The following is a 23,693-nucleotide window of genomic DNA, read 5'->3' on the forward strand; positions in this document are numbered from 1 at the left end:
CCCAGATGACGCCAGCCCGCCGGAGCCTGGCAGCCCCACCATCGGGCTCGACAAAAAGACCCGGAGGAAGTTCCTGGATTTGGGGTGAGTCCCTTGAACTCTGGCATGGAGGCCCTGGCGCCCTGGGTAGGACCCCAGGTTGGTTCCTATGCCATCTAAGCTCTGCGTTGTTGTGCTCAGTGCACTCCATGAACCCGCATGTCTCCCCCGGTCCACGGGGCAGGTGGGGGATGGATGGACAGATAGCAGAGGTGGGGGGATGGATGGGTAGATAAAGGGGTGTGTATGGAGACGGACAGACAGACGGATGAATGGATGGATGGATGAAGTGTATGTATGGGGGCAGACAGACAGACAGAGGGATATGTATGAGGACAGATGGATAGAAATGTGTGTGCAAGGACAGACAGATGAATAGATAAAGGGGTGTATGGATGGATGGAAGTGTGTGAAAATAGACAGACAGAGGGGTGTGGGGGGGATGGATGGCCAGACAGGGGTGTATGGGGATGGATGGACAGATGCTCTGCTGTATGTCTGAATTTTTCTTTTCATCCTGGTGCCCCGTCCTCTGCTCTGCCCCCCCCGTGTGTTTCCTAGAGCCCTGTGCCGGTCTCTTCCCACCCCACAGGCGTCCCCGCAGGGCACTAACCAGCCTCCTTTCTCTGCCACAGGGTGACCCTGAGACGAGCATCTTCCAGCAAAAGCAGGAAAGAGAAGGGGAGCAACCGACTGTCCATGGGCAGCAGGTGGGGGGCAGCCACCCTTCCGCCCCGAATCTGGAGCCTCTCACAAGCCACGCCTTGGGGCGGCGTCCACAGGCCCGCCCAGGACCCCATGATCACACCCACACCCGCCCGCCTCACCTCTCTTCGTGTGCCCCCTTCACCCTGTTGGCTTTTCTCTGGCCGGGGGCCCCTGGCCCTGCCCCATGTCCCAAGAAAGGTGCTCACCCCTCTGCCCTTGCGATCCAGGAGTGCAGCCTGGTCTCCAAAGACCCGGGGGGGGGGGGGGGCTGGTCCGGGCACCCTGGATAGAGCCGGGTCCTGCTGCCGTTGGGTTCTGCGGGGTGGGATCTGGCCACCTCTGGCAGCTCCGATGCCCTGGGGAGCCCGGCCCAGCTCGTGGTCCCCTGGGCGTGAGGCTGCTGACCCACCTGCCGCCTCTTCCCCCAGGGAGCTGGTGGAGGGCTCCAGCCGTTCGTCCCCGTTCATGCCCTTCTCCTGGTTCACGGACAGCGGGAAGGGCTCGGCCTCCTCCGGCAGCACCATCTCCCCGACCTGCTCACCCAAGAACGAGGGCTTCAGCCCCAAGAAATCCGCCTCCCAGGTCAGTTCTCCCATCCCCATCTGTCCCTGTGGGGCTGGCCTATAGGGCTGGGGCGGTGCTGCCATGGGGTGGGGCTGCTTCCCTATAGGGCTGGGGCAGCGCTGCCATGGGGTGGGGCTGGTTCTCTATAGGGCTGGGGCAGCGCTGCCATAGGAGTGGGGTCGAGCCTCTATCAGGCCGGGGCCACGCTGCCCCAGGGGTCGCGCCGTAGCCCCGCGGTGGCTCTTTGCGGGGCCGGCCCCTCGCTCACGCCTCGGCCTTTCCCTGCGGGCAGGAATCCACCCTGAGCGACGACTCCAGCCCACCCAGCAGCAGCCCCAAAGCCCCCAGCAGCGGCGCCAGCGAGAGGAAATGCTCCTACCCCTACCACACCCTGTCCCAGTCCTCCGAGGAGGTGAGTCCGGCGGGGGGGCCAGCAGGAGCTGGCTGGCCAAGGCCCCGTGTGGGGGGGGGGGTGTAAAAGGGGATTTCCCCCAGTGCTGGAGCCGCTTGCAGTGGGTTCATCTCCACTCCCGGCCCCATGGCGGGGCTGGCTCCATCCGTGGGCTCCGGGGAGCGGCAGGTCCCAGATCCCCATCGCGCCTCGGAACCGGCCTTCGCCAGGCTGGGGTGGGTGCTGCGGGGTCCCCGCTGGGGCTCACCCTTCCCCGCCCCCCACTTTTCCGTCCCCTGCAGTTCCTGGACGAGCCCCTCGGCGCAGCCACGGGATGGAGCAGCCAGCAAGTGGGGCAGTGGCTGGAGAGTCTCAACCTGGAGCAGTACGTGGGCGAGTTCGCGGCCCGCGGGGTGGACGGCCAGCAGCTGCTGCACCTGGACGGGGCCAAGCTGAAGGTAGGGGGGGGCGCCCTGGGGCTCTGCTGCAGCTGCGAGAGGGGCCCGGCCTCGCCCCCTGCTCAAATACCCCCCTTCCCCCGCCCACCAAGAATTTGGGGGCGGAATTGCCCTTCCCACGGCAAGATGGACTGATCCCTTTGATCTACCGGGGGCCGGGGGTCAAAGGCACCTGGCCTGATGCCCTGGGGTGAGGGGGGGGCTGGACGCCCCGCTGGCCCAATGGCTACTAACCTAGATGGGCCCAGCCATGCCTCCCGAGGGGCTGCTCCGTGCAGGGGCTGGGGGGGGGGCGGCGTTAATCCATGTCCCGTTCATCAGGGTCCCCTTCGGCATTCGGGACCCCCCCGCCCCTGCAGCTCTCCCTCCCTGGATGCCCGCTAGCCTGTCTCTCCCCAGCCGGGTGCTGTGATTCCAGCCCCCCCAGGCGGATGGGGTGGGAGGGCCGTGGCTGGAACGGTGAGATCCCCCTCCCCACACACACACCTACCCCGCCTTGTCCCCTCCAGGCCCTGGGCGTTAGCGGCTCCCACGACCGGGCGCTGCTGAAGCGGAGGCTGAAGGAGCTGAGCGCGGCGGTGGAGAAGGAGCGGAAAGCCCAGGAGAAGGTGGAGAAGCAGCGGGAGAAGCAGAAGAAGAAGGAGCAGGAGCAGCAGCGCAGAAGCTAGGCCGGGCGAGTTGGCAGACGGAGCCCAGGAGCGCCTGGACCACGGTGGAAGCCCCGGGCGTGGGATGGGAGAGGCACCGGACCCCCCCCACGGGGGCGCAGCCGGGGCAAACGGGGGCGGCCGCTGCTGAGGAAGCTCGGTGCCCCCCCGGGCCAGCCGTTGGCTGGGGGCGGCAGAGCCTGGGCCGCCTGGATCCCCGCTGGCCCAGAGAGACAAGCAGACCCCCTCCTCCACCCTGCCCCAGGGCTCCTGGCACTGGCGGACCCGGCCCCGCAGCTGTGGGCCGCAACTGGCCCGGCTTCCCTGCTGACCTCCGGCTGAGCCCAATGTCGTGCCCGTCACTGAGACGTCTTCCTGCTCCGTGTGGCTTGGCTGTCCTGCCTCACCGCCCCCTCCCCACGCCCCCCCCATTTCCCTTAGCCCATAGGCACCACTGATGCTCCCCTCCACCCTCCTGAAACCGACGGCTCGGCCCCGATGGGCGCGCAGAATGGAAATACTGCATGGCATTACCCCCGCCCCCACCCACGAGCGAGCCTGGGGGGGGGGGGGGGGGACGACATTCGCCGGGGGCCAGGAGCTGCACAGCCTGGACAAGCCGCGCCCAGCCCACGGGTGCGAGATCACAGCCACCAACCCACACAGCCAGGGAGAAACCCCACGGAAATAAAACCGATTGCAATGAGCCGCCGGCTCCGCTCTGTGCCACGCAGCCGGCCCAGCCTGCCACGGGCTGGGGGGCCGAGAACCGGGGGGAGGGGCAACCTGCACCCGGATGCAAATCGGGCCTGTTTGCTTCTTTAGGATGGCCTAAGCCAGTTGGGGTGGGGGGGGGAGGCATGCGAGGTCTGCATCTCGGGGGCAGGAGGCTCCACCCACCCATGCCTGCCCCACACGGTGGAGACAGGATGTCTTTGCTAAGGTGTCAGCCCCACCTGTTAAGGTAGCTGAGTTCATGGTACATGGCTCCCCCCATTGTCCCTCTAGGGCAGAGCACGCAGGCATTTTTTAAAATGGGGGGGGCCGTGGCGGGGAAATGGGGGGGGGGGGCGCCAGAGTTACGCACTGGCCAGCGGAGTGTCTCCTCTCCTCCCCCATCGAATACCTGGGCTTGGCATGAGTTGCTCAGCTGAGCCCCGAGGGGCGGCTGGAAGGGACCCTGTGCAATGCCTGACCCCAGCCGCCCCCTTGTCACTGCCCCGCTGATTTTAGGACACTCTGCCTGGAGCTGGGCGCCGGGCCCACGCCCTGCCTTCGCCAGCTGCAGCCTGCGGCCCACTGGGCTCTGCTCCAACCCCCCTCCCCCCCCTGGCGCTGGGGGCGGGCGGCTGCTTTTTCCCTTCTTTGGGCTGACTCAGCCGGGTGAAGTGGGGCAGGAGGACGCTGCGTTCTCACCCCAGCCGGCTGAGGCCTGCTGTAACCTCCACCACTCCCGGGGGGGTGGGGGGAGCACCACCCCAGACTCAGCCGCTCCGTTGGGGCACAGGTAGCCGGGGCCAGCCCCCGCTCCGCCACAGCTTTGAAGGATGTTTTAAGCCTTTTATTTAAAATCAGGGCACATGGAGCCTGTGATCCCCTGCCCACCAGCCAGAGCAGTGGCTGGGGCTTGCCCCCTGGTCCCCCATGTGAAGGGGGAGAGCCCCCAGCCCAATACCCCATCCCCCCTGGTTCTAGCGGTACGAAGCAGAGGGAATCTAGAGACGACCCACGCAGCTTGCCCCAGACTGCTCCCCTCCCACAGGCTGGGAAGCCCTGGCTGTGCTCAGTCACGCCAACACCCACCGGCAGCCTGGATGAAACCCGACCGGGGAGCCTGCCGCCTCCTATTTTTAGAGTTGGAAAAGTCAGCAGGCAGCCTGGGCTTACGGCCCCCCAGCTGCCGCGGCCCAGCCCCAGGGCAGGAGGGATTGGGGGCGGGGAGACTGTTCTGTGGGTCACCCCCTAAATTGAAGGTCTCACACTGGGGCGATCTGGGAAGCAGAGAGAGACTGGGGGGCTGGACAGCCCTTCTCCCCACCCCTCCTCCTGAAGGAAGCTGGGTGGAGGGAGGCCTCAGGGGAGAGGATGCAGAGCAGCTCACTTGTACGTGGCCCCATTCAAGCGCAGTGCAATGTGGGGGGCCGGGAGTCACACGGCCCTGCTGGCCCAGCAGCTGCCAGCGTGCACCCCGTTGGGTGCATCTCAGCCCTGATCGGCCTCCCCTTGGGGGCAAGCCGAGCCTGAGGAAAGCAGCTCACCTCTCGGCCAGCCCGAGGGGCCGTGCACAGCTGGGCGGAGCAGCGGGGCAACACACCGCCGGTGTCACGTTGTCGCTTGAGCAGAGAAGAGGGTCCCTCCCTGCTGCATGGGGCAGGGACAGAGCGCTGCAAGAGCCGAGCGTGGGGCTGCCCCCCTAGGCCTGCTCTGTACCTAGCGGAAATGGACGAGGGTAAGCGCCATGCAGGGAGCAGGGCGTGAGCTAGTGCAACCCACCACGGCATTATGGCAGAATGCAGGGCTGGATCCAGGCCTTGGACAGATCCGCCATTGGAGTAAATCATCCTCCACCCCCGGCTCCACAGCTGCCTTCGTTTACCCCAGCCTGGCAGCAGCTGTAGCATGGTCAAGAAACTGCCTGGTGGAGCAGAGCCGACAGGTGCCCGAAGAGAGAACAGAAAGCAACGGGGGCTGCTGGCAGGGTGTGTGTGTTTGGGGGAGGAGGGGGCAGCCCCTGCAGACGCAGACAGCCACAGAGCAAAGCCTGCCAGCCCTCCCTCCCCCTCTGCCACTGGCTGGGGAAGGGGTGATGGCTCACACAGGACGTGCTGTCCCAGCCACCGCCCCGCTCCCATCTTTTTGCCTCCCACGCAGCTGAGGCAGGCGTCCTCTCAAGGGCACAGAGGAGCTGGTTGCCAGGGTTTAAAATGCAGAGTCAGCTCCCCACAGCCTGAGTCGACACGGCAGCCGTGCAACGGGCGAGTGGCGCAGGAAGCCGAGCGTGAGGTGCTCTCCGCTGCCCTGGAGACAGGCCTCAGCTCCTTAATGTCCCGCTCCGCCGGCTGTCTCTAGGAGCAGGGGGTGACCCACCTTCAGGGAGCTGTGTCGTCATACGGCTGGCAAACGGAGGCAGAGAGAGGGACACTGACTTACCCCTGGTCACACAGCAAGTCCAGGGCAGAGTTGAGGAGCCAGGAGTCCGGGTAGTTTTATTACAGCAGCAGGTGGGAGAGGAAACTGAGGCACGGGGCAGACACGAGTTGCCCACGCTCAGCCAGCAGGTCAGTGGCCGTGCCGCGAATAGAATCCAGGGCTGTCGCTGTCCAGCCCCGTGCGCCCCGGCCTGGCGTGGAAGGTTACTTACCCAACAGACATTTGAAAGGGTTAATTGGTTGCAGAGGTTCTTGGGTCCAGTTTTAACAGGCAACTTACTAAGCGGTTGGGGGCCGCTGCGGGAGGCGGGGCGTGAAATCCAACACCAGGGGTTACTCCCCACGCGCCGGGAGCCCTCGAAAGCCAAAGAGAACAGCAGCAAGGGCAGGCCGGTCTTGGACAACGTCATTTTTACTGATCGACAACGGGACAAACGCCCCCACTTGACCCACCGTGTCTGGGGCAGAAGCGGGGTTCCGCCCACACCGTCAAAAATACTGCAGCGGTGCAGATCCTGTCCGAGTGATGTGAAAGCATGCCATGGAAATCAACCACACGTGGGGCATGCAGGGCGGGCCGGCACCGTGGCAGTGTGAAGATACATGGAGCAGCAGGTGTCAGGGGAGCTTCGGGGTCAGGAAGAGAAGGGGGGAGAGAAGAGGACACGGCCAGAGCCCGGGCCTCACGCAATGCTGAGGGAGTTACAATCCCTCGCACCTCAGGGCCCCGTAAGGTCCTCACCTGCTTCTCCTCTGCATGGCAAAGTCACCCCGCCTGCCTTAGACACCGCCCGCCTCTGCCGTCTTCCAGCCAGCGCCATGCCGAGGGGGCGGCAGGAAGGAGGAACTCAAAGGTGGAGGGGAAGGGGTCCCGCGTTCTGACAGACCCAGACAGCTGCTCCGAGCCGGGCAGGCACCACAGTGCCTCGCATTCAAACACGCCGGGAGAGACGGCTGCTGCACCCCCTCTGGGAATCGGGGAGGGGCGCCACTGCCATCTCCCTTCCCTCCCCCCCCAGGCACCAGGGGGAGCTGTTCCTGCCCCCGGGGGCTATTCTAATGCCCACCAAGCGGGGTAGGATTGACGACAACCCCTTCCCTTTGAGACCATCTCACTGTCTCCGCTCAGAGAAGGGCGACCCCAGCTGGATCTCCCGGCAGCCCCCTGGACCGCACGGATGCCCCGACTCCCCACACCTCCCCCACACCACACACCTGACTTCTCCCCACACCTGAGGGCCGGTGCTAGGGACCCACTGGCCGTTCTGGTGCCTGGCTCATCACGCAGGGCCCCCGCACCTGAACCTACAAGGCTGCCCCCTACTCTCTCCCCACATTTGAAACTCTTCGGCCTGAGGGATGGTTCCCCCCCCCCCCATCACCATAAAAGCCATCTCCGCAGCCTGACTCCTGTCCTCCTCCCAGTGGCAAGGGGTGGGGGGGGGCAAAGGACAGCTCCATGCTGAATAAAAGGAGTCTGGGTAAAACTCTCAACAATGGAGGATGCCCAGAGGCTGCCCGGCTCCCTCTAGGGTGAGGATGGGGGAGCCCAGCAGATGCCGGGCAGTGCTCGGCCCGGGCTACTGTATGCTACATACCATGAAAAGAAATCATTCACGCTCCTCCCTCGGCGGAGCGTTAGCCGGACGGGTCACTAGAAAGAGTCCATCGCTCAAGTTCTCCTGACACGTTGCGTGTGTATGTTGTGGACAGATTCTCTCTCCCCCTCCCAGCCCGTCGGCTTCTCCGTCTCTGAGTGCCACTGGCCACCCCCGGGAGCGGGGCAGGCCTAGGGCACCCGGTAGGTGGACGTGTTCTTTGGTTCTGTACTGGGCACGCACCAGTCGTCTGCCTCCTGGATGGTCTGGTAGTGGCGCCAGGCTGATTTGTTATACACGGGCAGCCTCTCCACGGACTCTGTCGACAAGGCCTGTGGGACGCAAGGCAACCGGGTCACCGCACATCAGCGGAAAGGAGAAAAGCCCCCCTCTGCAGTGAATCCGCCCCGAAAGGCGCCACGTCCTTCAGGCACCCTCCCAACAGCACAGCCAGCCACTGAGAAGCATGGCTCGGAGGTGTCTGGTAGCAACTTTCTGCCCTCTTCTGCTGCCTTCCACCCAAGGGACCCAGGAATCCTGCCTTCCAGGCCCCCACTCTGACCGTCAGGCTGCCTTCTTGATACAGGAGTTTGACATTAAAGATTCTGCTAATGATTCTTCACTTCCATTTCCTGGCCACGGGGAAGGGGGGGGGAGTGTACACGTTGGGGGGCAATCTGCATTAAGAGAAGGGCAGGCGGGGGGGGGGGGACGCAGACTCTGCAAGTCAAATCTTGGATTTGCTTCCGGAGGGCTTTCGCCGGAGCTGGCTGAAAAAGGGAATCGCTTCCCATGGACACGTTCACATTTCAGGGGGGGGGGGAAAAAAGTTTCCTCTCGACTGGGGACGAAATGTCAAATCTGTGAACATTTTCCACGGGGAGGGATTTAAAGAAAGATTCCATTTGGGGATACCCAAAAGGGAATCTTCCCAGCTGGCCTTAGAGAAGGCTTCTAGCCCAGAGGCTGGGGGGGGGGGGGGGAGAAAGGGGGGCGCAGAGCCCTCTGCCTCTCTGCCAACCCCCCAGCTCTGGGAGCCAGAGAGGCGCTGCCCAGCTCCCAGAGTTTGGGGAGCGGGAAGGGAGCAGAGAAGAGGCAGCGAAGTCTGCCTATATTTCAATAAAGGTGTAGTTGAATCTGTAACAGAGTCAGCGAAACATTTCACTGAGTTTTGTCAGAAAACTTCCAGGCTGCGCTAGTCTAACTCCTCACCCCGGCTCCCGCCACAAGATTTTGACAATGTCCCCATAGGCTTTTGCGTAAGGGCCAGTCTGAACGCAGCGCTTCTGATTCCCTGCTCATACACCAGCTATGGAGTGAAGCCAGGAGAAGTTGCATCAAGTCAGGGTGTTTATACGGGGTTAGCTACAGCTGAGTGAATAAAAATCATGAGTTTTTTTAATTGCTCTAAATCACCATTTTTAAACATTTTAATCATTTTTTATTTTGTGGGTTGCTAGTTCGTTACTTTCTCCCCATTTTAGTTGTCTAAAGTGGAGGTTCTGTATCTTTTCTTAATTCGCTTCCTAGTTGTCAGCAGCATTTCAGATTCTGCAAAGATTTTTTTTCTACTAAAATTTCACACTTAAAATGCCCATCTGTGTTGGGAAAGCACACACACTCAGACACAACAGTGATAAACAGATACCCCGCACTACGGTTGCAGCCAACCCCACTTCCAATATGTTGAATTTCCACAAGTCAAGAAAGCTGAAATGTTTCAACCAACCTAATATCCCTCCACCAGGATTTGCGGTCAATGGCACAGGTGTCCTTGAATTACTTAGGCTCTGGGATTTTTAACTTTAGGTTCCTCTTTGTTTTTGAAACGTCGTCCAGTGTGGATAACCAACACTGAGAACATTTTTATTGTACTGAAAAGTCTAAATATCTTTTCACTGTGAACACCACGGCAATTGAGCTGACAAAGATTTTATGCCGTGTTGTTGTAGCTTCCCACAGACCAACTCAAAGCAGCACCAGCTCCTGCCAGCACCTGCAGACACAGCTCCAGGATCAATACCCCCGCAACACAACTTTCAAAATTCAGGGGTCCTCTATATGGTTATCACTACAAGTGACCTCATCCAGTCCATCCAATGCCTCAACAACCACCACGTGGGTGAAACCAGACAATCACACAGGCATGGGGCCGGAAATCGCATGCAAGGGGCCCACGGAAGAAGTGCTCGGGGGGGAGGTTAGCGGATTTGCTAACTGAACTCCGAAACACCTGGGTTTATTTAGAGTCTCACCACAGCAGGGAGAGAGACCAGCAGGGGCCATGAGACCCTGTGTTAGCTGTGGTAGCTCTATGAGAACCATGGGGCCTAGCAGAGCAAGAGGGCAAAGGAGCAATATCAACTGGGTGTGTCCCCAGCAGGAGGTACCTGCGGATTACACAGGGAGGGGATTTAAAGGGAGGCGGCCAATAACGCGCTGAGCTCCCCTCTTGTGTTTCATTTTTTAAACACAGAACCGAATGGGCCAAATTCAGCCCCAGTGAGAAACAGGCATTGCTCCACCCAAGTCCATGGAGACGCCCTGCCCAGATCCCACCAGTGCAGGCAGGAGGTCAGAAGCCCAGTCGCTGGGTCATTTATAGCGGTGCAGTGCAAACGCAAAACGGGCGTTAGCGGTAGCCCCGAGCCTCCCGCCCGTTCTGATTTAGCAACCATAGGCACACGCCTGTGCCAAGTGGATGCGACTTTTGCAAGGTTCAGGGCAATGAGGAACTGGGGCTTTAAAACTTCTCCATCATTACCAGAACTGCCTTGGGCCAAGTGCAGAATGGGGGTGAAACTGACAAGGAACAGAGTGAAACTGACCAGTGTGAGCTTCACATGGAGGGACAGCATCAATGGGGGACCAGCCTGTAAGTTATGAAGACCCCACCCAATGTCAGTGCATGGGCCAGGGGCTCATTTTCTTCTCTGTTACAAAGGAAGAGGAAAAGCCGGGGGGCGGGGGGAGGAGACGGGAGACTGTCAGCAAAATCTTCCAGCTCTGGTTCCCACTGTGGTACCATATGCACACCTCACCACCTTTAATTTATCTTCAGAGCCCACATGTGAGGTAGGGCGATGGCGCCATCCCCACTTTCCAGATGGCAATTAAATGAGACCCAGAATAAGCCAAGGTCTGAATTTAAACGAATGCAGTTAGACCAGTAGAACTTCCCCTGGGGACACTCTTATTCCAGTATAAGTGTGTCCATACAGGGAACATAGGAGTATAGTTGTACTGGTGTAACTGGTGAGAACGTCCTGTATAGACAAGCCCTAAGGGACCTTCTCAAGGTCAAACAAGGCGTTTGTGGGAGAGCAGGGACTTGAACGCAGGCCTCTCAAGTCCTAGACAAGCACCCTAACCACTGGGCAGCCTTCCTCTCAGCTCTCCCCCTCCACACGAGGTCCCTGCCACGGACAGGACTGGGAGGAGTCAAGGGAGCGGATGCCTGAACCAGTGGGTTTGAGAAGGAGAGACGTGAGGGATGATTTACGCACCTTCAGGTAGATGACTGCGTCTGTCCCAAAACCCTCCATGGAGAAGAGCTGAAGGTCCCCTTGGAAATACTTGGCGTAGAGTCTGGAAATCGGAAGGCCGTAGCCAAAGCCAGCCTGGCGGGGAGGGGAGAAGAGGACAGGGGATTACGGTGGCAGAGGTCTCTGCAGACGGCCCAGCCATCAGGGTCCTCGCTCCTCCGACACTTCCCCTACCCACCCAGATGTCACACAGCAGGACCCCTCCAGGCCCTCCTCCCACTACCAGGCTGTCAGACAAAGGCCCTCCACCACCGCCACATGGTCTGATAGACCGGTATCTATGCAGGCTGTTTACAGAGATCCTCTGCACAGAGCTCCGGAGGGCCTGTTTGCAGGGGAAGGTGATTACTTAGAAGTACCTAGCAAATTCCACAACCCACCCCACGAAGTCACCCCTGACCAGATCTGCTACCTACCAGGGGTGTCCCGCCCGAGCCAGGATGGGGGGTGGGCGCCGTGGAATACATGTAACTGAAGAGCCGCTCGATCTTCCGCAGCGGAACCCCGCCACCTTGGTCGCTCATCTGCGCGACGGAAACACACGTCAGCAGCCCGGCCATTCCCCACGGGCCTCGCTCGGCTCGGCTCCCGCAGTGTCAGCCGGGCCCCCTTCCCACCTTCCCACGCACTCGGGGAAAAATCCCAGGAGCCCCGCAGCGCCTGCCGCTGGCAGAGACAGAGGAAGCATCAATAGGCCACGACAGGGCATGCTGTCCAGCCCTCCTGGCTGGAGGAAACGCCCTAGAGAGGCCAGGCCCCGCGGGAGAGGAGCGGGGGAACAAGTCTCAGGGTTCAAGCGGGAAACTCTCAAGCAAGGACTGGCTCTGGGCATCCCAGACAGCTCCAGAGAGGAGCTCCATTGGGGAAGGGAAGCTAGACAGCATTTGGGGGTGTGGGCTAAACACCCACACGCATATTCCCCAAAGACTCAGGCCCGTGGTCGGTCAGACAGAACTCAAGAGGATCCTCTGGCCTCCCTCACTATCCGCTAGGCCACACTCCCTTTGTTTTCCCGCTGCATTGCAGGGGGCTCCGCAGCAGCGAACTCCCTGGGAATCAGCCTGTGCCCCGCATTACAGCTGACGCTTAGGGCCCTTCCTCCCTCTCAGACCCTCAGCCACCGCCCAGGTCGCCTACCTTGATAGAAAGATCTTCTTCACCCAGGGCTACCATCACCTTGATGGCTGGGAGCCGGAGGCTGGACTCGTGGCTCTCCACAGTGGCTCGCATGGCGTTCTGCAAGGGAAGAAAGGCAAGGGTCATCAAGGATTTTGTGATGACAGACGGTCAACCCCTCCAGCCCGGCACCCTGCCTCCTGCTCACCCTGATGCTTGAGGAAGATAGAACGACCCCCAAAAGGCACTTAGTTGTGCAGCATTTGTAAGGGTAGGAAGTGCCTTCCTGACCTCAAGCCGGTGAGCTGCAGATGCCCTGAAGCAGAGGTCTGCTGGTCCTTTCTCCCGTGCTGATGGCCCTGCACTTACGTTAGCCAATTCCTTCTCTAACATTTTTTACTAAGCTACTTCCTGCAACAAGAATCCTGCAGCATTGAGTTCCACAGGTTAACGGCACTGTGGCTGAGGAAGTGCTTGCCTTTACCCATCCCTTAACCAGAAGAAAAACTGATGTATTCACAGCCCCCTCTTCGTACATGTACTCCCTTGCCTCCACCTCTCCCAATGCCGGAGGCAGGAGTTGTAAACGCCGGTACCTACTGCATGGGTGGGGTCAGGCAGACAGGCTGCCAAGTTCTCCCGTGGCTCCCTCCCGCTTCGTAACCTCCCGGCACAGCGAGGAGTTCGACAGGCGAAGGACCACGGAGGCAGAAGCCTTACCTTGAAGAGCTCAAAGAGCATGTGGTAGAGGTGAGACGGGACGTAGACAATGTGGACGGGCTGCTTGGAATTGTTGGCTGCAAGAGAAAGAACACGGCGGCCGTATAAGGGAAACGCTCCCGTAAGCTGCCTGGCCTGACTTCTCCAGCCCAGGAAGGACCGAGGCCCAGGACTGCTCCGGCCCCTCCTTCTGGGCGCAGGTTTTATTCTTCAGATACCCAACTCCCAGCGTAACACACAGGCAAAGCCACCCCCCGTGCAAACCCCTGCACTACTGCCACCCACGGGGCCCACCTGGCTTCCCGCAGAGCCTTCTGTCAGTCGCGCTGATCTATCAATGGCTCTCCCACGAGCACCCACATGCTCCAGCATCTCCCCCACCCCCCGTTTGCCTCTGTCCGCGGAGCCTGCCGGTCCCTGTCGACTCACCGTTGACCTCCTGGATCTCCAGATCGGGCGAAGCCATGTAGTACTGGTCGCACAGCAGCTTAGCCATGTTGTAGGCGTCTAAAGAGAGGGCAGAGGCGGGGTCAGCTCAGACGCTGCCCAAGAGAGCGGAGCTCAGCACCTGCTTCCCCTTGAGACAGGCTCGGGACTTAGTGAAGCGATGGGAGAGAAGGAATTTCAGCAGGGCCGGGAACGGCCGACAGGAGCACGCTATTTGGTCCCAGAACAGGGGCAGGCTGGGCATTAGCGGGACGAGCTTCCCCCAGGCTACGCGCCGCCAGTGTGCCCTGCTCGGCAGGGTCTCCCCTTTAGGGAGAAGGGGAGCTCAGTCTCTACGGCCCACCAGTGCCTGGCTTCTCCGGGACACCCCCAAGGGCAGTCTGACATTTGTCATGTGAATGCGTCGCCCTCCGGTAACCCAGGCTGTGATCCACCAAACTAAACAGCCTTCCGCCCCCCGCTGGTCTGGCATGGATCAGAACCAGCGACCTGGTCCACATCCCCCTGCTGATCTCCTGAGCCAGCCAGTCCCCCCGAGACCCTAGCGCAACCTCGTCTTGGCAAGACCCTTTCGCCTGCTTCGCTCCACCACCCGGGGGCCACCCTTTGGCGGGGACGCCGCCTCTCCGTCACCGCGGGCCACCGACACCCACAGACCTCTCACCACCTCGGAGACGTCGCAGTGCGGGTCGATGCTGCCGATGTGCTTGGGGTGAGCCGGGTTGGTGCTGCCGTCAAAGAGCAAGCCTGCATGGAAAGAGACGGAGGGGTGAGGGGCGCACAGGGGAAGGAAACGCGAAGGTGGGGTGTCTGTGTGTGTGCCTCAGAGAGAGCGCGTGGAGGGCTTCAGCACAGACCGGAACATACGAGGGGGATCCCAGAAGGATCAAGAGCAGGCGTGATAGTTTCCATCTCTCCTGCCCCATCACTCCTCACCCATCCACAAATTCCATCCCTCTGCCCGTCCCCTAATGGGGACCTCCCCGCTCACAGTGTCTATTCCCTGATTCCCTCTAGTCCAGCCCATGTACGTTTTCAAGACCGTGCCCTTCATCACAGCATCGGATCCCTGCCTCACTCCACCTCTCCTCTGCAGCCCACCTCGCCCTCGTTCTATCCCTTCCTCTCACAGACTCAGACTGTAAGGTCAGAAGGGACCATTATGATCATCCAGCCTGACCTCCTGCACAACGCTGGTCACAGAACCTCACTCACCCACTCCTGTCATAGACCCTGACCTAGGACTGAGTTAGTGAAGTCCTCAAATCATGGTTTAAAGACTTCAAGGTACAGAGAATCCACTGGCAAGTGACCCATGCCCCATGCTACAGAGGAAGGCGAAAAACTCCAGGGCCTCTGCCAATCTGCCCGGGGGGAAAATTCCTTCACAACCCCAAATATGGCGATCAGTTAAACCCTGAGCGTGTGGGCAAGACTCACCAGCCAGACACCAAGAAAGAATTCTCTGTAATAACTCAGCACCCACCACCTCAAATGTCCCATCACAGACCACTGGGCATATCTACCACCAGTAGTCAAAGATCAGTCAGTTGCCAAACTAGGCTGTCCCATCAGACCATCCCCTCCATAAACGTATCAAGCTCAGTTTTGAAGCCAGCTCGGTTTCTTGCCCCCACTGCTCCCCTTGGGCGGCTGTTCCAGAACTTCACTCCTCTGATGGTTAGAAACCTGCGTCTAATTTCAAGTCTAAACTTCCTGATGGCCAGTTTACATCCATTAGTTCTTGTGTCCACATTGGCGCTGAACTTAAATAATTCCTCCCCCTCCCTGGTATTTATCCCTCTGATGTATTTATAGACAGCAATCATATCTCCCAGCCTCTCGCCCCTTCCCTCCCTGGGAGGCAGCCGGCGGGGCTGCCCTCACTCACTGTGTTGGTTAATCAGCATGCGGATGGAGATGCGGCTCAGGTAGAAGCGGTCCAGGAAGTACTGGATGTTCTGGTTGGACACGGGGTCGTCCCCGTAGGCCTCCTTGTACTCTATCACCCCCTGCGCCATGGTGGGCACCACGTCGTTGTGCCGGTTACGGATGGTGATCAGGGCATCCGTGAACCTGGCAAGACGAGGAAGGCAGAGCGAGGGGAGGGGGTTAGTCCATGCGAGATGGGGTCAGCTCATCCTAGAGCCAGGCGAGGATACAGCAGCTCCCCCAAGACTGGAACCAGAAGGCTATGACAAGGAGGCCAGGGGCAACGATACATAGCCCATTCCAGGGATACAGAGTAACCCAGTCTCTCCCCCAGTCGAACCCTAACGCAGGCTTTAAACCAGTGGTTCTCAACCTATTTACCATCGTGGGATGCATATGCAGCTGTGCGTCCACACAGTATATGCACTACCTGTATGGCCCTGAGGATGTCACATGGGCTGCAGCGGTGTGCTGAGAACCGCTGCTTTAAACAGCCTGCCGCTCCCTGGGAAATCCCAGAGCAGATTTCACTGAACAGCTGACATGGATCTTTCGGGGGCAGGTCGCGTTAGAGATGGGCGGAAGTGGCGTGGCTAGGATTCGGCTCTGGAGCGCTGGGGGAGGATGCTTGGATCTTCGAGATGGGTGACAAAACGTCAGCGACAATCGAGCCCAAACCCAGCCCGAGTGGAGGTCCCTGCCAGGATCTGGAAGACGGGAGGCAGCAAGAAAGATGACTGCCCTGTTCAATGCGGCCATGCGAAAGGAACCCTCACTCAGGTATCGGTCCATTGCTAGATGCTGATGGCAAACACCATAAACAGTGATACAGAAAAGGCAAAAACATTGGACAAGTATTTCTCGTCTGTATCCGGAACGAAGCAAGAGGGCGTCTCCATCACCTACAATGTGGCAGGTGGAATAGAAAATTTACCGTCTGGAACAACGGCAGACGTGAGGGAGCAGCTGTTAAAATTAAACATTTTCAAATCGACAGGCCCATACAACTTAGACCCCCGGGGCCTTAACCGAACCAGCTGAATCCCTACTGGTAATTTTTAACCAATCTTGGAAAACAGGAGAAATTCCAAATTGGAGGCCAGCCACTGTCGTTACAATATTTTAAAAGGGGCAAAGGGATTTGATGTCGACTCCAAGCAAAACAAGAGAACGATTAATCTGAGACTCTGTCAACGTATTAGAGGCTAACAGTACAATTAAAGCCAGTCAGCATGGTTTCATGGAAAGCAGGTCTGATCAAACAAACCTGTTGTTTGACGGGATTACAGGTCTGATTGAGAAAGGGAACTGCGTAGATATGGTATACTTCGATTTCATCAAGGCATTCGACTTAGTGCCAGATGACATTTGGATTAAAAAACTCCTATGACGTGGAATTAACAAGGCATTCATGAGATGGATTACAGACTGGCTCAATTACAGAGCACAACAGCTCGCTGTTAGTGTGGAGATATCAACGAGGGGGGCTGTTTCTAACAGGCCCCCCCAAAGACTGGTTCTTGGTCCAACGCTATTCAATATTTTTATCAACGATCTAGAAGACAATATAAAATTTTTGCTGGTAAGGTTTGCAGAGGACACGCAGATTTGTGGGGGAGCAAAAATAACGAGGACAGGTTAATGTTACAGAGTTATCTGAGTCGCCTGGTTAAATGGTCACAATCGAAACAAAATGCATTTGAATACACCCAAATGGAGGGTAACTCGTCTGGGGTGAAAGGAAGTAGATTACGCCTAAAGACTGGAAAGCAGTAACGCAGAGAAGGAGTCGGGTTCTTGTGGATAGTCTCTCAGTGCAACGCTGTCGCTAAAAGACCTAGAGGGATCCTGGGATGCACACACAGAGAAGTAGAAGAGAAGTGCACAGCATCGGTAAGATCACTACCAGAATACGGTGTCCATTTCTGCTGTCCATGCTTAAAGAAGGAGGTGGACGTACTGGAGAGATTTCAAAGGAGGGCCACAAAAGTGATCCAGGGGCTGGAAATGGGAGGCTGAAGGAGCTCAACTTACTCAGTTGATCAAAGAGCAGGTTGAGAGGTGACTTGATCGTGCGTAGGCAGCTACACACGGGAAAGCTGGGTGGAGATGGGGTGTCGATCTCGCTGACAAAGACATAACAAGATCCAATGGCTAGAAGCTGAAGTTAGATCAGTTCAGCCTTGAAATAAGATGCGGTTTCCTAGACGTGAGGGCAATTAAATATTGGAACAGCTCAACGGAGTGTGGCCTCACAATCACTTGGGGTCTTTAAGAGATCAGAGACCTGAAAGATACGCTTCAATCCAGGTTCTGGGGGAAGTCCCTTGGGCTTGGGGAGACAGGAGGTCAGACGACAGGATTGCAGTGACCCCTCCTGGTCTGTCTACAAACCCGGTCAGCCCACGCCCAACTTACTGTCCCAGGGTGCCTTGGTCCTCAGGGTCTTTGTCCAGGAACTCCATGATGTCCAGCAGGCTCTGAACATACCTGGGAGGGGGACGGAAAAGGAATGCAGGCTCCATTTATATTCCACCAGCCACACGCTGGGAGATCAATGCAAAGTGGTCCCATCCCGGCGCTCAAGTGACTGGGGCCCCGGCTGCTCCCTTCATCGTTTTCAGGAGAGATTATGTGCCATGGCAATAGCCCACCACCCACCTACTGATTCTCCAGGGGGAAGAGGAACCACAAAGTCTAGGCACAGCACTTCACAAACAGGAACTGCTTCATCCACAGCTGACATGCAGCCATCTCTGGAGCAGGAAGCAGCAGCTGCACACGCATACCGCAGCAGTTTAGGACAGGAAGCGAAGAACACTCTGGGATCTTTAACAGCCAAGATCCTTGCTTGGCACCTCCAGAAACTCAGCCAGCCCCCCCGCCACCACCTCATGCAATGCAGCAGCGCCTGATTTAGAGGGAAGGGCGCCTCCTGCAGAACCATGAACGCTGCTTCCAGCAGCACCCAGGCTTCCTGCAAAGCTCTCCCAGGCAGACACCAAGCCAACTCCGCTTAGCTGCCCCTGACAGGATCTGAACCTGCAGCCAGCACAGCTTGGACTCACTGCATCAAATGCATTCCCCACCCCCGACTGCATATTCCAAAGGTCCATCTCTGGCCTGACCTGGAAGCCCAGCCCAGGCAGTGGGGCTCTCCCACCCTCCCCTAGAGCACTGGCATCCAGCCCTCCTCCTCACACAGGGACAGGAGAGACAGGCCTAGCCCGGAGCCTTGCATGATCGGACGGGCCAGCGACTTCCCCGGCCTGCACCACGCCAGAGGCTTTGGGACACATGGTGCACCGTACCCCCCCCCAGCCTCAGCTTCCCAGGCCTGTCTGCCAGTCAAGGCCGGAGCAAGCAGCCGGTCAGCTGTTCCCTCCCCTGCGTTACAGCTTCCCTCCTGACACACAGCTCTTTCCAGAGGGCCCCATGACAGCGGCAAATTCCTAAGCAGGCTGGTTATACGCTCGGGGACAGAACGGTTTTGTTACATTTGCCTCGGGGAATTCAGGTTGCAGGGAAGCGGCTGCAAAGGCACCAGGACTGGAAGAGCAGGAAGTTTTGCTCAGTGCGCCCCCGGGATCCTGAGGGTGCAGGAGGAGGAGTACAGGAGCTGTTCACCTAGAGCGGAGGGGGCTGATCCCGCCACCAGGGGATTAGGGGTACAAGGCGAGTGCTCATTTGGGCCCCCGTCACCAGAGCCACCGTGCAACCCAATACGATGCGGGTCTTACGCCAGAGAAGCCAGGCCTGGAGCAGCAGGGGACCCTGGCCAAGAAGGCTGGCCTGGAACAGAAGGGATGTTGCACACGTGTTGGCAGAACTGGGTGTGGGATGGCCAGGGCTGGAATAGTGGGCGGGGGGCTGCAGGGAAGGACTGAGGCGCATGGACGGAGTCCTATGCAGGGAGCCCAGGGCGGGAACAGCAGGAGAGCTACGGGGGCAGGATGGAAGGGCTAGAATAGCAGGGGGGGCTGTAAGGGCATGGGGAGAGCTATGCCTGGTATGGAGGCTCAGGGGGGCAGGATAAGCTGCTCACCAGCAAACTTCACCGCCTGACGCACGGGGCGCTGCGGTGGGGTTGCCAGGCCGAACCCCCTCAGCAGAGAGCTATGCTGGAGAGGGGTGCAGCCCGGGGACCTACCCGACCCCCTGAGGAGGGGCTGCTTAAAGAGACACGGGGTGGGGAAGGAAGGAAAAGTCGGCAGGGTTGAAGATGCACCAACCCCCAGGTGACAATCACCTTAACCAGCCCCCGCTTCCTTCACGGCCCGCCAATCTCCGGGTGCTTAGACCCTGCAGATTAATAACGAAGGGGTCAAGGAGCAGCACGGGTTAAAAGCCAGCCCCTGCCCACCCGCCACTGGAGCAGGCAGCCAAGGGTTAACGGGCAGCCCCTTGAGATCCCCGGTGCAAGAATGCACCTTTCAGGGGGACACATTCCAGGCAGCAGCTGACCACAGTCCTGGAGGGAAAAGTCACTATTAACTCGGCTCCTGCCCCCAGCCCGCAGGATCCAGCTGGTCTGGGCCGGGGGAAGGAGGAAATTGCACAAACAAACTGTCACGTGATCCTGCAAGCCCGGAAAGTAGGACAAAGTTCAGGCTGCTGCTGTCTGATAGTCAGGGGCCGGGAGCTGGGGGGAAACTTAAAGGGACGTTTCCCCCTTTCTTCACCCTCCTGTTGGCCTGCTAGGACCTGCCCAGAGCACAGCAGCGGATGCCTGTGAAATGACAACAAGGTCCAGCAAAACCGGTACACGGAGGAAGAAGAAATCCAAGCATGAAGCTGCAGGGCCAGGGGGCTTTCAAGGGTTAAATACACTCGCTGCCCCATGACCTGTGGGGGGCACAGCACCCACCAGCAGCATCCACTTCCCCTAGAAAGCCAAGGGCGGTTTGGAAATCTCCCTGCTCCTCAGATAAACCCAAATGGATTCAGTCCAGGGTACACACACACGTGCGCACATACACACGTGTGCACACGCAGCAGGCTGGCAGTGCTGCGTGCCCTCCTCGAAAGTGCCATCCTACCCACCAGCTCTGCACCAGCTGCACCGAGGGCGTGCTGATCACCCGATCCGGCAGCAGGTTGATCTCCTTCATGATGTTGGACAGCCGGACGGGCAGCTCCTGGCGCAGGAAGGCGAAAGAGGTTTTCTCGCAGGCATTGCTGGACCCTAGAGAGGGAAGCCCCACCATTAGCAGGTCGAAGAGCAGGATTCTCAGCAACCCCCGAGCCTGAAGATGGGGAGGGAGGCACCCATCCCTTCCAGAAACCCCACCTGTCCTGCCCCCAATATCAGCGCAGGGTGGTACATCAGACCACCAGTCGGACTCCCTGGGGAGCAGGTGCTCATGGCCCGCTCAATCCAGAGCGTTTACCTGGTTCTTCCAGCCCCGACTGGCTTCTTACCCTTCACCGCTCCACAGCCCCTTGCATCAGAGGATCTCATAGGGGTCCATAAACATTACCCCTCAGGACCCCACCACAGCCCCAGCGCACTCCCCCACTGAGCAGAGCGCTAACCACTAGGCCACATTCCCTTCCAACAGACTGAACTCCGTCTGGGTCTCGGGCACCATTTTCAGGATGGGGGTGGCAGGGGTGGGGAGGAATTGTCAGTCAGATTGTCCACAGCTAAGCTCCAGCAGGAGATATTGGTCGGGAAAATCACAAGGGAGGCCAGGTCGCTTGCGAACCCCAGGTTGCAATGCTGGCTGTGAGCAGTATTACTGCCCAACTTGCCCTAACCAGCACAGGAAATGGGGAGGGAATAGCCTATTATTCCAAGGCAGGTGGGGTCATCTAGTGATTTAAGCAAAAGACTGGGAATCAGGATTTCTGGGATCTGTGCCTGGCTCTGCCACTGAGTCACAGAGTGACCTTGAGCACGTCACTTAACCTCTCCGTGCCTCAGGTCCCTCCATCCGTACACGTCATTCCATCTGTACAGGGGGGATAGTGGCAATAGAGAACTCAGGGGGGTCCCCAGGTACCACGGAAATTGCTGCACCAGGTGGATCACAGCCTGGCACCAGTGATCCGCTCAGCGTTCAGCACACACAGTCCTGAAGAATTGCTGCGTGTCCCAAAGCTCTGCCGTGCCCGGTGCTTTGCTAAGCACAGCACAGCGGGCTGTCGAAAGAGAAGTTTGTCCTGCCACTGAGTGACAGGCACAGACTAGGAGACTTAATGACGGGGGGGAACTCCCAACGCAGGCCGGCCGAAAGGAAATTAACAGTCGCGCTGGCAGCAGCTCCAAGTTCTGCGAGGAATCCAGCCAACACCCCCACCCCACAGTCAAAAGCACCCCTGGTGCCAGGGACATGGGCCATCAGATGGGCCAAAATACTGAAGGAGGGTCTGAAGCAGAAAAACCACCAGGGTCAAGGGGCTGATTATTGAAGTAAGGTCACAGCAGGGTTATAAAGTAACTGCAGCGGGAAGAGAACAGATGGGAGGCCGGTAAACAAGGGTATAGCTCCGTGGAGGGGAGTGGACACTGTGTGTGTGTGTGTGTGTGTGTGTGTGTGTGTGTGTGTGTAACTCACTCGCATACAAAGTACAGACGTAACCTGAGCTACTGCACGTCTGCGCACCACCGGCAGCTAAACACCGGCACAGATTGCTCTGAAGGCGAGCGGAAAGGAGACGAAGGTGCATGCACGGACACACACACACACACACACACACACACACACCAGCACACGTGTCAGCAGGTTGCCACGCAGCGCAAGCCAGCCAGGCATGCCACGGAAGGGACTTTATCGAATGCTCTGGAAAGAGAAGTGACAGGAAACGGAGGGACGCCGGGGGTCAATTAGCGCTGTGGGGAGGGGGTGCCGGGAGCTGCCAGTGGGTCTAGGACGCGACAGAGGGCCCTGGATACAAGATGAGCGTGCGCACACACACACACACACACACACACACACACACCCCTTTCAGCGCAGCGTAAGGGGAGCCAGCACGGAAGGGGTTGCTGCTGTGCTGCTCAGCCACTTTACGGCAATAAACCCCTTGGCCTTTCCCTGTCTCCTTCAGACCAAGGATCTGCCAGTGAATCCATCTTCACACCCTCTCCTCGGGCATGGCTCGGTCTGGCTCCCCCCACGCGACTGATGGGGAACTGAGGCACAGAGCCAGGAAAGGAGTCGACAGCAAGGACTGGACCAGAACCCAGGAGCCCCCCTGCTCGAGGCTAGGAAGGGCGGGCTGCGGCTGTCTGGAGAGGGAGGGATTAGACAGTATGGTGGGACCCCCGTCGCCTGCTGTTCTTTGCAAAGAATCTGAGTTTCCGGGGTGGGGGGGGGGATCCTTTCAGGGTTTCTGTGTACCAGTCAGACATCCCAGAGGGCAAAGGGAAAGTGGAATATGGGGGGAGGAGGGGACAGACAGAGGGACAGTGACCCCACAAGGCCTGGGGGTCACTTACCTGGGGCGGGCAGAGGGTAAGTACCCAGGCAGCACCCAGGGGGGGATTTATGCAGGCGGGAGGCAGCGGGTCAATGCACTCTGGGGAGGGAAAGGCCCCTGGGGGAGGGGGTAGATACGCCCAGGGGGTATTTACCCAGAGGTGGAGGCTTGCACGTACCAGGTGGTATTTACCCCAGCAGAGGCGAGGAAGGGGGTATTTACCCGGCAGGGGAGGGGGGACTGAGCCCTCGGCGGAGGGGGGGCAGGGTATTTATCCGGAGAGGGAGGAGCCCGGGGTATTTACCCGGGGGAGGGACCGTGCTCCGGGGGTATTTACCCGGGTGGGGGAGGGGCCGGGGGGTATTTACCGAAATCCAGGAACTGCTTCATGGAGAGCGGCGAGGGCGAGAACTTGCTGAAGTGCTCGATGTAGGAGGGGGCCCCGGCGGCCCGCCCCGCCTTCTCCAGCAGCGCCCGCACCAGCCGCATCGCGCCCGGGGCCGCCCCGCGCGCCGGGACTCCCGGCACCTGCCTGCGGGACCCGACAGCGGCCCGCGCTGCGCTGAGCTGCGCTGCGCTACCAGGCTCTGCGGCCCGGCCGGCCAATCAGCTCCGGCCAGGCCCCCCCCCGGCCGGCCCCAGCCAATCGATATTCAAAAACAACCCTCCCTCCTGCCGCCGCCAGCCAATGGGGTGCGCGCGGACCCACGTGGGGCAGCAGCGCGACACGCCCATTAACCCTTCCCTGCCCTGCGGCCCTGATGCCCAGCCTAGACCCTCCCACCCCCCTTGCTACCCATTTGACCCCTTCCTACCCGGAGCCCCACAGCCCTCCCCCCATCCCCTTAACCCCTCCCTGGCCAGGGCCCTGCCACCCATCCCAACCCCATTAACCCCCCTCCCTGCCCCGCCCCACAAAAGCACTGCTGGCCTGTCCAGTTCTGGTCCTGCCGGTTC

At 59.4% G+C, this 23,693-nt stretch overlaps 2 protein-coding genes across 2 annotated transcripts in view; one reads left to right on the top strand and one right to left on the bottom strand.

Moving 5' to 3' along the window:
- The window catches only part of PPP1R9B (protein phosphatase 1 regulatory subunit 9B), a 71,583-nt gene extending 68,079 nt beyond the window's left edge, over positions 1–3,504 (top strand). Inside the window, exons 14-19 of the mRNA XM_067540958.1 lie at positions 6–84; positions 675–749; positions 1,176–1,329; positions 1,604–1,723; positions 2,005–2,160; positions 2,670–3,504. Coding sequence (XP_067397059.1) covers positions 6–84; positions 675–749; positions 1,176–1,329; positions 1,604–1,723; positions 2,005–2,160; positions 2,670–2,828 — 743 coding nt within the window. The 3' untranslated portion in view covers positions 2,829–3,504. The remainder of the gene's footprint in view (positions 1–5; positions 85–674; positions 750–1,175; positions 1,330–1,603; positions 1,724–2,004; positions 2,161–2,669) is intronic.
- A 2,846-nt stretch (positions 3,505–6,350) lies between these two features.
- On the bottom strand, positions 6,351–23,305 carry PDK2 (pyruvate dehydrogenase kinase 2). The gene is made up of 11 exons (XM_067541082.1): positions 23,105–23,305; positions 20,358–20,499; positions 17,733–17,804; positions 15,274–15,458; positions 14,040–14,129; positions 13,365–13,442; positions 12,936–13,012; positions 12,237–12,335; positions 11,516–11,623; positions 11,061–11,174; positions 6,351–7,886 (listed from the first exon to the last, which is right to left on the bottom strand). The coding sequence occupies exons 1-11, from the start codon at positions 23,223–23,225 to the stop codon at positions 7,746–7,748; spliced, it is 1,227 nt and encodes a 408-aa protein (XP_067397183.1). The 5' UTR covers positions 23,226–23,305; the 3' UTR covers positions 6,351–7,745.
- Positions 23,306–23,693: the final 388 nt, after the last annotated feature.

This window comes from Emydura macquarii, unplaced genomic scaffold (genome assembly GCF_026122565.2).
Source record: "Emydura macquarii macquarii isolate MOO-44397 ecotype Brisbane River unplaced genomic scaffold, CSIRO-AGI_Emac_v2 contig_629, whole genome shotgun sequence".
Classification (NCBI taxonomy): Eukaryota; Metazoa; Chordata; order Testudines; family Chelidae; genus Emydura; species Emydura macquarii.

What these genes read in the sequence shown, in the direction of transcription:
- PDK2 (XM_067541082.1), bottom strand. Translation starts at nt 23,225, where the DNA reads ATGCGGCTGGTGCGGGCGCTGCTGGAGAAGGCGGGGCGGGCCGCCGGG. An exon ending in CGTCTCCGAGGTGGTGAGAG is followed by an intron (nt 13,443 to 14,039) that starts GTCTGTGGGTGT and finishes CCCTCTCTTTAG; the next exon opens with ACGCCTACAACATGGCTAAG. An exon ending in GCTCGGGCGGGACACCCCTG is followed by an intron (nt 11,175 to 11,515) that starts GTAGGTAGCAGA and finishes CCTCCCCGCCAG; the next exon opens with GCTGGCTTTGGCTACGGCCT.